The 11408-nt window shown below is 41.0% G+C and overlaps 1 protein-coding gene across 13 annotated transcripts in view; it reads right to left on the bottom strand.

Annotated features, from left to right (window-relative positions):
• The window catches only part of Meis2 (Meis homeobox 2), a 207865-nt gene that overhangs the window by 4436 nt on the left and 192021 nt on the right, over window positions 1-11408 (bottom strand). For all 13 annotated transcript variants that reach the window (XM_027422235.2, XM_027422234.2, XM_027422243.2 and 10 more), the window contains one exon: window positions 1316-1374. In XM_027422235.2, the coding sequence (XP_027278036.1) occupies window positions 1316-1374 (59 nt within the window). The remainder of the gene's footprint in view (window positions 1-1315; window positions 1375-11408) is intronic.

Genomic DNA, 11408 nt, shown 5'->3' with positions numbered 1-11408 from the left:
TCTTTGTTTATCCTTTGGTCATGGAGAAGGCTGGAAAAGTGAAGGGTAGCCAATAAATGAATATTGCAAGGAGCCCTTCTTCATTTGGAGTTTTGTGTTCCTGCCATCTCTATGGGCTTAATGATAAATGTCATATCAGTAGAAATATTAGAAATTTGAGTATCTTTATACAGTTAAGTAGACTCAATTAAATATTTGCCTTTTACCCACATCAAAATATGTAAACAAGAGAAACAGGATGTCTCAACTGTCTTTTATTTATTTATTTATTTATTTTCAAGACAGGGTTTCTCCGTGTAGCCCTGGCTGTCCTGGAACTCACTCTGTAGACCAGACTGGCCTCAAATGCAGAGAGATCAGCCTGCCTCTGCATCCCGAGCGCTGGGATTGAAGGCATGCACCTCTACACCTGGCTCAATTGTCTTATTTCTTTGGCAATGGGCCTCCTGGCCTTCAGAAGTAGAGTGGTCCTTTAGCATTATTGAGGGAATTTTTCTGAAAGATGAGTAACTGTCATAAATTGTTTACATGAAGGCTAGAGTTAGAGTCCCCATCAAGCTAAACGTCTCTGTGAGTGACATAATCATTACAAGGAAAACTGATTTTATTTTTCCTATAAGCCTTCTTAGGGAGACCACACCTCTTCAGCAAACTAAGGGCATGTCTGTTCCTGAGCAAAATGCTCAGGAGTACATGGGGATGGTCCCGACAGCTCTGTATAATAACTGTTTTAGAGAAATGGAGAGACATTGTAAGAAAACCCCACATGTATTTCAGTGGAATGGATGTGATGCATTTTAAACAAAGGTAATAATCTTTTAATAAAAAATAATGCTGGCAACGCATGTCAGGCTTTACTAGAATATTATGAATAGTCAAAGCAAATGGATACAATGAGTTTAACCGTGTATGTTCTGGTGGGGAGAGCAAAGTACACCAAGGAGTTGTGGGTAACAAGAAAATGAGAGTGTGCTAATGACTGGATGCAGACAGGCAAGGAGTAATTCCAGAGTTCACAGTCAAACAAACTGCTTGTGGCTCGAATACTTGTGCCCAATTACCAATTCAGAAAAAAAAAAAAAAAAAAAAAAAAAAAAAAGCGGTTCCAGTAGAGTCAGGGTGGGAAATCTCCAATTAGCACCAATTAGCGAAGTTGCTTCCTAGAGCGGAATTCTGGGGATATTAAAAAAAAAAATTCTCCCAGAATGCCTGATGGAAGTACTTATTTACCAGGTGATGATACAGACTCTTGAAGGAGAACTCAAGAAGGAACTGTGCCCATGGGATGTGGCTATAGATAGGAGTTAGAACTTGCCTGCTCGATTTGACTGGTCAATCATGGGCTGTACTATTCTTCTTCTGGCATTGATAAACCTGAAACAGAAAAAAGAAGTCGGGTTACCAAGCTCATTCTGAGTGCTTGATGAACAGCTTTTGTGGGCACTGTGGAGGGCACATTGGAGTCCAATATCTAGTTCAAACCCACCTACTTAATTAACAGGCAACTTTGTCTGTCAGTATGCAAAAACAGCTGACTGGATGGTCTCTCCCTTGTCATCGGGGAGCCAGAGCTAACTCTCTACTAATTTTCAGAGAGGGACAAGACTTCTCTAGGAGAAAGCATTTCCTTTCTGCTAGTGTGCTTGCTTTTGGAATGAGTAGGAACCAGGTTGCAGCTCACAGGCTGGAAGATTTTGCCCCTCTCCCTGGACTTCCAGTCCCATCCCAGGGAGATTCAGCTTCCCTTGCAGCTGGCCATAAATGAAGCCCAGGCTCTGGCACTCGGCTTTCACAAGGTATTGTTAGGTCAGCAAAGCCATCAATTAGGCTGTCTGAAGTTTTATCACCAACACAGCAGTAATAAGTGCTGGCCCAAAGACTTCTGGTCTTGGGGCAACTCCTGCAGCTTAAGCCTGTAAAGTTAGGGGTCACTCAGAGGTCAGTGCCAGCTGGGGGCAGCCTTTGCAGCCAAAGCAGGGACACCCAGGGCAGTGGATAAGCTAACTGCCAACCATAAACTCAGCCACCTTTCAACCCACTGGAAAGGCAGCCTCAGGTCCACATGGTTGATATTAGGGCCAGGGAAACGTTTTCAAATCAGGCGGTTGCTGATTCCCAGGAATGCAAGGAGCAGCGGTTATTTTGTCTTAGAAGCCTGGATCTAATTTTGTTGAAAATCCAAAAATAAGTGCCTACTTCATGTTACTTTAATGTTTAATAATGCCCATCAAATATTCATGTACAAACAGAGTAAGACAATAAGAAATCTCCTTTATTTCTCCAAATTTAATAAAAACAAAACAATTTTCTACCATTTGCGAGTTACCCTTGTCCCTGTACTTTTAATGATGGTATTCCCCCACACATATGAACTTCTGGGAAAGATTCAGTGGCCTTGCATTAGGCTAGGGAGGGGCGGGTGGTAGGGAGCATACAGTTAGCTGGCCCTTCAAAATGTTTTCTATTGATAACATTTGTTTTTCAACATCTCTACTTTCAAATCTTAAGCATATGGGGGACTTAATGATTGATGCGTCCACATGGGGCTCCAGGCAGGACCTGAAAGTTCATTCTCTGAAGAATTCTCAAATATTGGCAGTTAAGTCCCTCGGAGTAGACAGTGAGTACACATCACCTCCTGTGAGTCCTCTAGGAAGAATACAGTTAGGCCGATGAATAATAGCCAGGAGAAAGCTAAAGGAGGCCTTTGCATATGCTGTTTGCAAAACAGTGAACTTCTTTAGTACTTAAGAAAGGAGGTCCCAGTTGTCAAAAAACGTTCTGCCCTTTGGCTTTGGGGGAAGGAAGTTCCAGGCTAATGTGAGTCCTGAGAGCTGTCCTATGAAATGTTGCTGACCAGATCACAAAGACTTCCGGAAGCAGCCCTCCCATCAGTTTAAAGAATTTATCTGAGGCCTAGAAGGGCAGCATCTTATTTCTCCCTCTAGGGGCTCTTCTCACAGTTTCAGTAAAGACCAAGAGATGCCCAGAGCAGGCTCCTTTGGTCTGTCTTGATGTTTCTGGTAGAAAGGGGCAGTCCTTGCCATATGCTGCCAATCCTGTTGTGTGGTGGGTTGTTGTTTTGTTTATGTCTTCTCTTGTAGGTTAACCTTTTAGGTGAAATAAATTGCTACCCCCTCCTTTTTATCCCTTTATTATTTACATCTGAAGGTTGTTCCCTTATTTACTCTCTCCTGTTCCCTCAAACATTCACTCACTCACTCACTCACTCACTCACTCACTCACTCACTCACAGGGCTGCAAGGCACCATGGTTCTTAGTTCTCAGCAGGAGAACTTCACACTGTCTTCAAACAAATAATTACTGGGAAGGTTAGAGGTTCACTCAAAGGTCATTTCTTTGGCTACTCATCAGAATGTTTACATTAGTAAAAATGGGGGTCCTCTCAAAAGGTTGTTTAATGGGGGTGACCCAACAATACAGAACATTTAGAAAAAGCATTCTGTGTGCTAGCTGGTCTTTATAGAAGCGCTGAACTTGGCAATGTCACTCCAGCATCACATTTTCAGTTAGTTTCCATGGTGTGGACTGCGTGTTCACTAGCAGTTATGGCAATGGCCTTTCTTTGCTCACTGCTCCTAGGAAAGCTTGAAAGAAAGAAGCCCCCGCAGGTTTTCATGGGGGAGGGGAGCTTTCACTGAGGGTCATAGAGACTTTACTTTCTCACATGGTCTTTCTGAAGCCTCTGTGAAGTTTCATTCTCAATGTTTTTGGTCCCCAGTACTGTTTCATAATTCCAATGCATTCTTTCAAATCATACAGGATTGGGAAAACATATGGGCCCCTGTTTTTGCTGTTTTTTTTTTCCCCAGAAATCTCAGAACATAAAACTCTTGCCAATTGTCAACTGCCCTGATCTCAGAATAGTTTATTAATTCCATAGAAGTTATTAAAATTGATAATGTGTTCACTTTAAGAAAAAAATGTGATTTTAAAAATTAAAATGACAACTCTTTCTTTCCCTCATGCTGATGATCCACCTTTCAGAAAATATTCTCACGAACACAAAATGGAGCCATTTAATTCAGAGATGAAAACAATCAAATGAGGAATTATTTCTTATTTTGTTAATTCCCAGTATGAACTTCCATATATGGTATTCCTCTAAATGATTTGACATAAATTCTTTCTATTTCCTCTGATTGCATGTTAAGATGACCTTTCCTTTATGCAGATAATAAACATAATATTAAGCTTTGATCCTACTCAAATTCTACAGCATCTAAGTTGAAAAATGAACTCATCTCCAATCATTCAAGGCCAGACCTCCATTCATATGGAAAAATGCAACTTCCTGGTTCAAAGACAAAAGACTTGTCTTTAAAAGGCTCAGAAGGTTTCTTGGATATTAAATGGGCCTCACAAAATAACATTTTGATGAGTTAAGTGTAAATGAATCAGACACATATGGATTAAGTTATCCCTGCATTTCACACGGGTTTAAAAAATAAGGGGAAAAGAGGGTCTTGGCAAAAAGCATTTTGGACTTTGCCAAACCCAAAACATTTGAAAAATTGCTGAAGACATCCAACTAACCAAAATGCAGCAAGCTGCACCCAACTTTAATGAAAAACCCCACAAGTTATTTCCAATCCAAAGACTGTTAGGTTTTTCATCTGTATCTGATATTTAAAGAGAAAGGAAGAAAGAAAAACAGAAAGAAAGGAAGAAAGGAAGGAAGGAAGAAAATAGCATCCCCCCAACTCAGTAAGTTTTAACATCATCCTAGAATGGTTTTGAAGTTGCAAGCATACAATATACTTCTTTATTAGTACAAATAATTTAACTCTGCTATAAAGTCACCTTAGGTATTAAACAGTTTTTTAAAAATGAATTTTTTAGAACTTGTGTGGAAAATGGGTTAATAAATCTAGTGCCTTATCCAGATTTCCCTTAGAAAAAAATTTCATTAGCCTCATTGTGACTTTTTTAAGGGCTACAGATAATTGAATTAGTGACTCCCTAGGGGGTGAGTACCCCCAAAGTACACCAGTTCTATTGATTTGTATTGAGCACGAAGTTAGTGCCTAGGCTCACACAAAAGCTTCGAAGACAGTCTCCTGAGACTATTTGCATCTCTAAATTTTACTTAAATAGAAAGTGCATTAGTATGTGTAATCCTTCAAACTTATATACCAAAACTCTTAGCTTAAAATAATTATAGAAATAAATTGAGTGACTTTCCAAGAATCAAGAGGTTTTTCTAAGTCAACTTAGAAATAAAAACAACAACAGCAACAAAAACCTCAGTAGATTCAAAGGAATGTACTCCAAAAAAAAAAAAAAAAAAAAAAAATCGCCGACGCCCACCTGACTCGTGTTGGAGAGGTCTTCTGGAGACCACCAGCCACCTCAGGAAAATCCAAATATTTGAGCCTTTTGTGCTTTTTCTCCCCCCACCTGAAATCTGACTACTGCGTTTTCTTTTAAAGAGTTTTCACTCTAAAGCATAGCTCAGGCTGATGGGAGCAGACTCAGGTGTCATTCTGGATTGTTGCTTGGTTCCCCCACCCCTTTTAAATGGCTGATAAATCCCTTCTTTCTGGTTCACTAACTTTTTGCCACACCTGGTAACGCACTCCTTCAGGCAGCATTCCTTTTGTTAGAAAGTGTAGGCCTCTCTCCCTGCCCTTGCTTGAAAAGCAGCCAGCCCTGAACACTCTGAGGATGGCTGGATTTGAAGCTCTCGCTTGGATTGGTGTTGTCAAGGAAGAGGCCACAAGGGATCAGATCAATTTGGAAAAGGTGTGGCTGGGAGTTTGGTGACAGGGGCCCAGTGAAAACACAAAAAGTTCTACTCTCAGCTATACAGTTTGCCTACCAGCATGCTCCTGCCTTAACCTTGGAAAATCAATCATTTGATTCTTTTTCCTTAATATGAAAAAACAAAACAAACAAGTTTTATTCTGTGTCCTGGTCTCTGGTTGAATCAGTGAGTTAGGCAGGTTTAACGCTACTGAACAAGAACTTGGATTGGAGAATGTCTGACACACACTGTTCAGACATGGAATCTTTTCCCAAAGACAACTTTGAGCACAGTGAGGTAAATGTATGAGATTCATACATGACTTGGGGACACATTCACAGATCATAACTAATGTCCCTGAGCTACAGCATAATTATAATTGGATAGAATATTAGATTTGCCCACACCTGTAAAAACATGTGAAATAAATACCCCCACACTTACAATATGAAAACATGATGTTACTGTGGAAGCATGAACACTCTGCATAGCCTTATGAATTTGCCTTGAGTGGAGAGACTGTTCCTGCTGCCACGAAAGGCCCAGGGCAAAGTCATCAAGTGGGCGACAGTTCTTTTCCATAGCTGTCTACTGTAGACTTCCAGCGCTTTATTTAATGCTCCCCTAAAGTTGCAAACACCCATATAGCTTATTCACTAAAGTACTCAACTTTGATCACAGTCCTCTTACGTATTGTCCCACATTTTAAGCCCTTTTCCTAGAGAAAGACGACAATAAACCCAAGGGGCTTGTGCTCCTTATAACTTCTCCACACTTCCGCTTGTTTCGTGTCTACCAACTAGGGGGAATAATTGGGCCTGGGCTGTTCTGAGGACTGACAGAGATAGTGTATGTAAGGTTCTTGGAGTGCTTACTATGTAGTAAGGGTGTATTAAATGTTAGCCAATGAACAGAACACACCTAATCGATGTTCCTAAAAAGCTCTGTTCCCAGCCGGGCTGTGGTGGCACACGCCTTTAGTCCCAGCACTCGGGAGGCAGAGGCAGGCAGATCTCTGTGAGTTCGAGGTCAGCCTGGTCTACAAGAGCTAGTTCCAGGACATCCTCCAAAGCCACAGAGAAACCGTGTCTTGAAAAACCAAAAAAGGCTCTGTTCCCTTGGAGATAATAATTAAGAAGAGATGGTGACTACTAAAAATATCAATACTGGGCTGATAACAGATGATAATGTGGCCTGTAGCTTGTGCCCAAGTGGTAGGGTCTTTCTAGAGACCAGAGTGAATATGTAACTGTGTGAATGTGTTTATGTTTGTGTTTGTGTGTGTACCTGTATGTGTGTTGGGGTGTGTGTTTGTGTGCATGTATGTATGTGTGTTCATGTGTATGTGTGTGTTTGTGTGTGTTTGTGTGTGTGTGTGTGTGTGTGTGTGTTGCAGAGTGGGCTCATTTTTGAGCACATCTTCTTAGTGACTTTCTAGGTCCTCCCACTCTTGAGTTCCCTGGTCCAGCAGCTTCCAGGCCAACTCCAGTGTGTTAGAGGTACAGAAGCATCATGGTGTACCACCCAGCACTACTGTTCCCAGATCTGCATTTGAGAAGTTCTCTGAGTGCATTCTCCACATTTATGTTGGCAAAGCCTTGCAGTAAGAGCCAGAGGACATCTTAGTGCTCTGCCTAAGAATGGAAAGTTGTAAAGTTCAAGTTTTCATTGTGACTCTCGTAGCCACAAACATTGCATACACTGTCCTCTTTAAGTACCTCAGTTCTTGAGTCTTTTAATCACTTACCTTGGGTAACCAACAATGTATAATAATTTGATTCATTTTACTCCATCTGTGTCTGTTAAAGTAAAAGCTGGGGCCATGAAATGCATGTGGAAATTGTCAACAGAAGGTCTTTCAGGACCAGAGAAGACGGCACACTCCTCTTTCACCTTTCTCTTTAAATAATACATATGATTCTTCCTTATTAAAAGAATTGATAAAGGTGATGGAAAAAATTGGGCATCTTATCTAACTGAGATTTATATGGACAATTGTAGTTTTTATTTAATAAAAGTTTCTGAGAAAGTTCCCTTTCTATTGGGAATGATCTTTTATTTCTTTCTAAATGCTGAGCAACAACCAACACAATTACATTAGTACATTTCCACCCAGTGGCGTGTAGCACAGCATCTGAGCAGGTCCTGACTTTGCAGCACTGTTCCTTGTACAGAATGCTACCGGGTTATTCACATGTGGCTATTTATCATGTATTATAAAAGCTACTTTCAGAGCTACTTGAAAGCCAGGGATGAGAAAACACTCGAACTTCCTTAGCTATTCATATCTAGAATCTATCCTCTTAAAGATAAAACACTAAGTCAATAGACATAAGTTAGAGCATATTACCTCATCCTGGACATGATTTATTGCAGATGGAAATCAACGAGAAACTGAATTATTTTGAACATCTTACTACTGACATTAAAATTCCAGATTTGGATACTTGCACACCTTAAGAGGGATTCTGAAAACCACTTTCTGCAGACATGGAACATAGATCTATAACTTCATTCAACTCCACCAGCCTACAAAGAAACAGTGATCATTTTCAAAATGACCACTTCCCAGCTCCTGGGCCATCTATCTGACTGGGCTTTGAAACCTATTCAGTCTCACCTGATAAACAGTCACCCTCATTCATAGCCAGCTCCCATTATGTTCCAGTTACCCTCATTCGTAGCCAGCTCCTGTTATGTTCCAAACGTGCTAATTCATACTAAGACCTAATCCCGACAAATCCTGTAATTTCAAAAATATTTTTGGCTTTCGTGATCACCTTTGACTGAGTGCTATCTTAGATTCTTCTTCTCAATGGAAGTCACCTAAGAATTAACTGGCCCAAAATGCACCATGCTGTTGAGCAATTACGCATTGGAAATGTTGGAAGAGGTCAAGGTGCACTCCTGTGTCCTGTGCCATGGATAGCTCTCTGATTAGCTTGTCATCTGCTCCGAAGAAGATGCAGGCTGATTCTCTCATACAGTGGAGCAGGCCAGCTGTTAGCTGCCTGTCAAGCCCTCAAGTGGACAAGAAGTCCAGGAGCAAAAATGTCATTCCTTTGATCTGGCAAGGAGCAGCTGCTGATTTATAGAGTGGGACTTTGTTCTTCCGTTCTATTTTACTTTCTTTCCTTAGGCAGAACCACAAAATCCAGGAGAAAAAAAAAGTGCCGTTCCCAGCAACATCAACAAGCCCTGACAACTACAACAGGCTTTTCTTGGCCCTAACAAAGCTCTCAGGCATCTCCTTTGACGCTCACCTTTCCCCCTCCCCCTTCCTCCACCTCCACCATTTTTTTTTTTTTTTTTTTGCAAGTGGTAGTTATTGTTTAATTCAGCTTCTGTAAATGGAATGGACTGTGGCCAGCAAGCCTGGGGCATAAACACACCTGTATGAAAGAAGCCTTATTGCAGCAACCCTCTACAAGCAAGCTCACATGAACCACATGTTCCCCAGTTCAGAAAGAACACTCCACTTTTCCTGACAGCAAATTTTACCCTAAGTGAGTTTCTATTTTTGGTGTCACCAACCTGTGATGACCACATTTGAACCTTTCCCTCTCCGATGGCATTACACTCTTTCAATCAAGGAGAAAAAAAGGATTTGCTTCCTTGTTTTTTCTTTTTCCATCTGAGAGCAAACAGATCCATCAAAAATGTTTATCCACTGTCTATAATATCAATCATCGAAAGCTGACTTAATGTCCAGAAAGGCTTTAGCAAATGCAATATCCAAGATGCCATAATGGTGATTTCATTACTACTGATTTATAATGACATGTGTTTCCCCGAGTAACCTATAAGGGAAAAAAAATCAACAACAAAATCTACATAAGGCATGTGCATTTTTCTTGCTGAGAACTGAACCGGTTGCAAATGTCTGATTTTGTTTTCAACAGTAATCCTGTCCAGTTGGAAGTGCCCATCAACGGAGTGGGACGTGGAATGGCAGCATTGAGAAGTCATCACGACCTTGTCAGTTGTGTGACAGTGAGAAGTCGGCAGCCCCCTGGGCACCCACATGTTTGTGCGTGTGCGGGCACAGTGCACCTGCACACGTGCATGGCAATAAACTTTCCCAAGGATGAATTCGTTAACACCTCGATAGATTTTTCTGTGCTGCTCCAGAGGAAGGTGAAAGCAAATACAGATAGAGATTTCTTTTTGTTAATTCTAGGTTATTTCTACCTGTCCCTTCAAAGGTGGAAGGAGCTGTTGCTGACATGCAGAAGAGAAAGGGCTTGTTTGCATTCATGCAGTCAGGCCTTGTTCTAGTGTCTTCCTTCTCCCTCCATTCTTGTGTTCAGAGGGAATGGCATTTATTTAGCTTGATTCTTGGCTTTATCCATTGGCCAATCAAAATGTACTGAGCACCAACTTTCTCCTCCATGCTCATTCTTATTTAACTGCTGCGTCCTCTAGGGGTGTGTGTGTCCCTGTAACTGGCTTTGGGGGTGGGGAGCTGAAAAAGGGCCTTACACTGTACTTGCTCATCTCTTCTCAACCCTGAAACAATTATTGGGAATAATTTCAAGGGTCATAAAAATCTGTACATGTGTCACCATTGATAAGCTGTCCACATTCTGCAGTTATCCCAAACCAAATTTAATGACATATGGATGATGTATGGAAATATTTGAAACATTTGAAAATGCAAATCATGCCTTTTGAGACTTCTATTCTTCATATACACATAAACAAACTGAAAAAAGTCATCATTTGAAAGCACACAAGTTATTTCAAATAAACAGCCTATATCTAATCAACGATTGCAATGGAATGAACTAAAGATATGAAGAGAGATTGGTCACCAGGAATGACAATGCACAAATACCTATGCAAGCACTGGAGAAACAGAAGCAGGACGACAGCAAATTCAAAACCAGTCTGAGTTACATGGTAAGCTCAGGGCTAGCAAGGGGCAGCAGAGCATGGGGACAGCTTAAAGATCTGGAGGTACAGAACACTTGCAGAAGGGCTGGGAGATGGCTCAGCGATTGACTGCTTTTCCAAAGGTTTCCAAAGGTTCAATTCCCAGCACTCACATGGCATCTCAAAACTGTCTATAACTTTAACATCTGACACCCTCACACAGATATACATGCAGGCAAAACACAAATGCACATAAAATAAAAATAAATAAGTTATTTTAAAAAAACCACATGCAGAGTGCTTGCTTAACTTAGCATGCATGTGCAAGGCCTTGCACCAGAAGAAAAGAAAAAAAAAAGTCAAGCAAACTCTTAGAAGGGAAAGAGCTAAATCAGTTTGAAAGAGCATTTAAAAACAAAATCAAACAAATGGAAGGGAAGAAAAGAAAGAGTTGCTTGATGGTACCGACTCCACCAAGACTGACTTTGTTTGAGAAGTGGGGAGGGTAATTGAACTGAGATTGGCTGACAGTTTCTTCTGATTTCTGGGGGAACCTGGTGGCAAGTCACAGACAAATCAAAACTCTGAACTTCTTGAATGGGAAGGTGAGGCAATGAAGCCTCTTGAAAACATTATACAACAGCCAGGTAGAGAGAGGATGGACTGAACTGGATTGATGAGAGTGGAACAGCAATGGCTCAACACTCTTGGGCAACGCAGGGAGAAAGGAGCAATGAAATGGACTCCAGTGAAAATGAGGAGTGTT

The sequence above is a fragment of the Cricetulus griseus genome, chromosome 6 (assembly GCF_003668045.3).
Source record: "Cricetulus griseus strain 17A/GY chromosome 6, alternate assembly CriGri-PICRH-1.0, whole genome shotgun sequence".
Classification (NCBI taxonomy): domain Eukaryota; kingdom Metazoa; phylum Chordata; class Mammalia; order Rodentia; family Cricetidae; genus Cricetulus; species Cricetulus griseus.
This window is presented reverse-complemented; position numbering and strand designations above follow the sequence as displayed.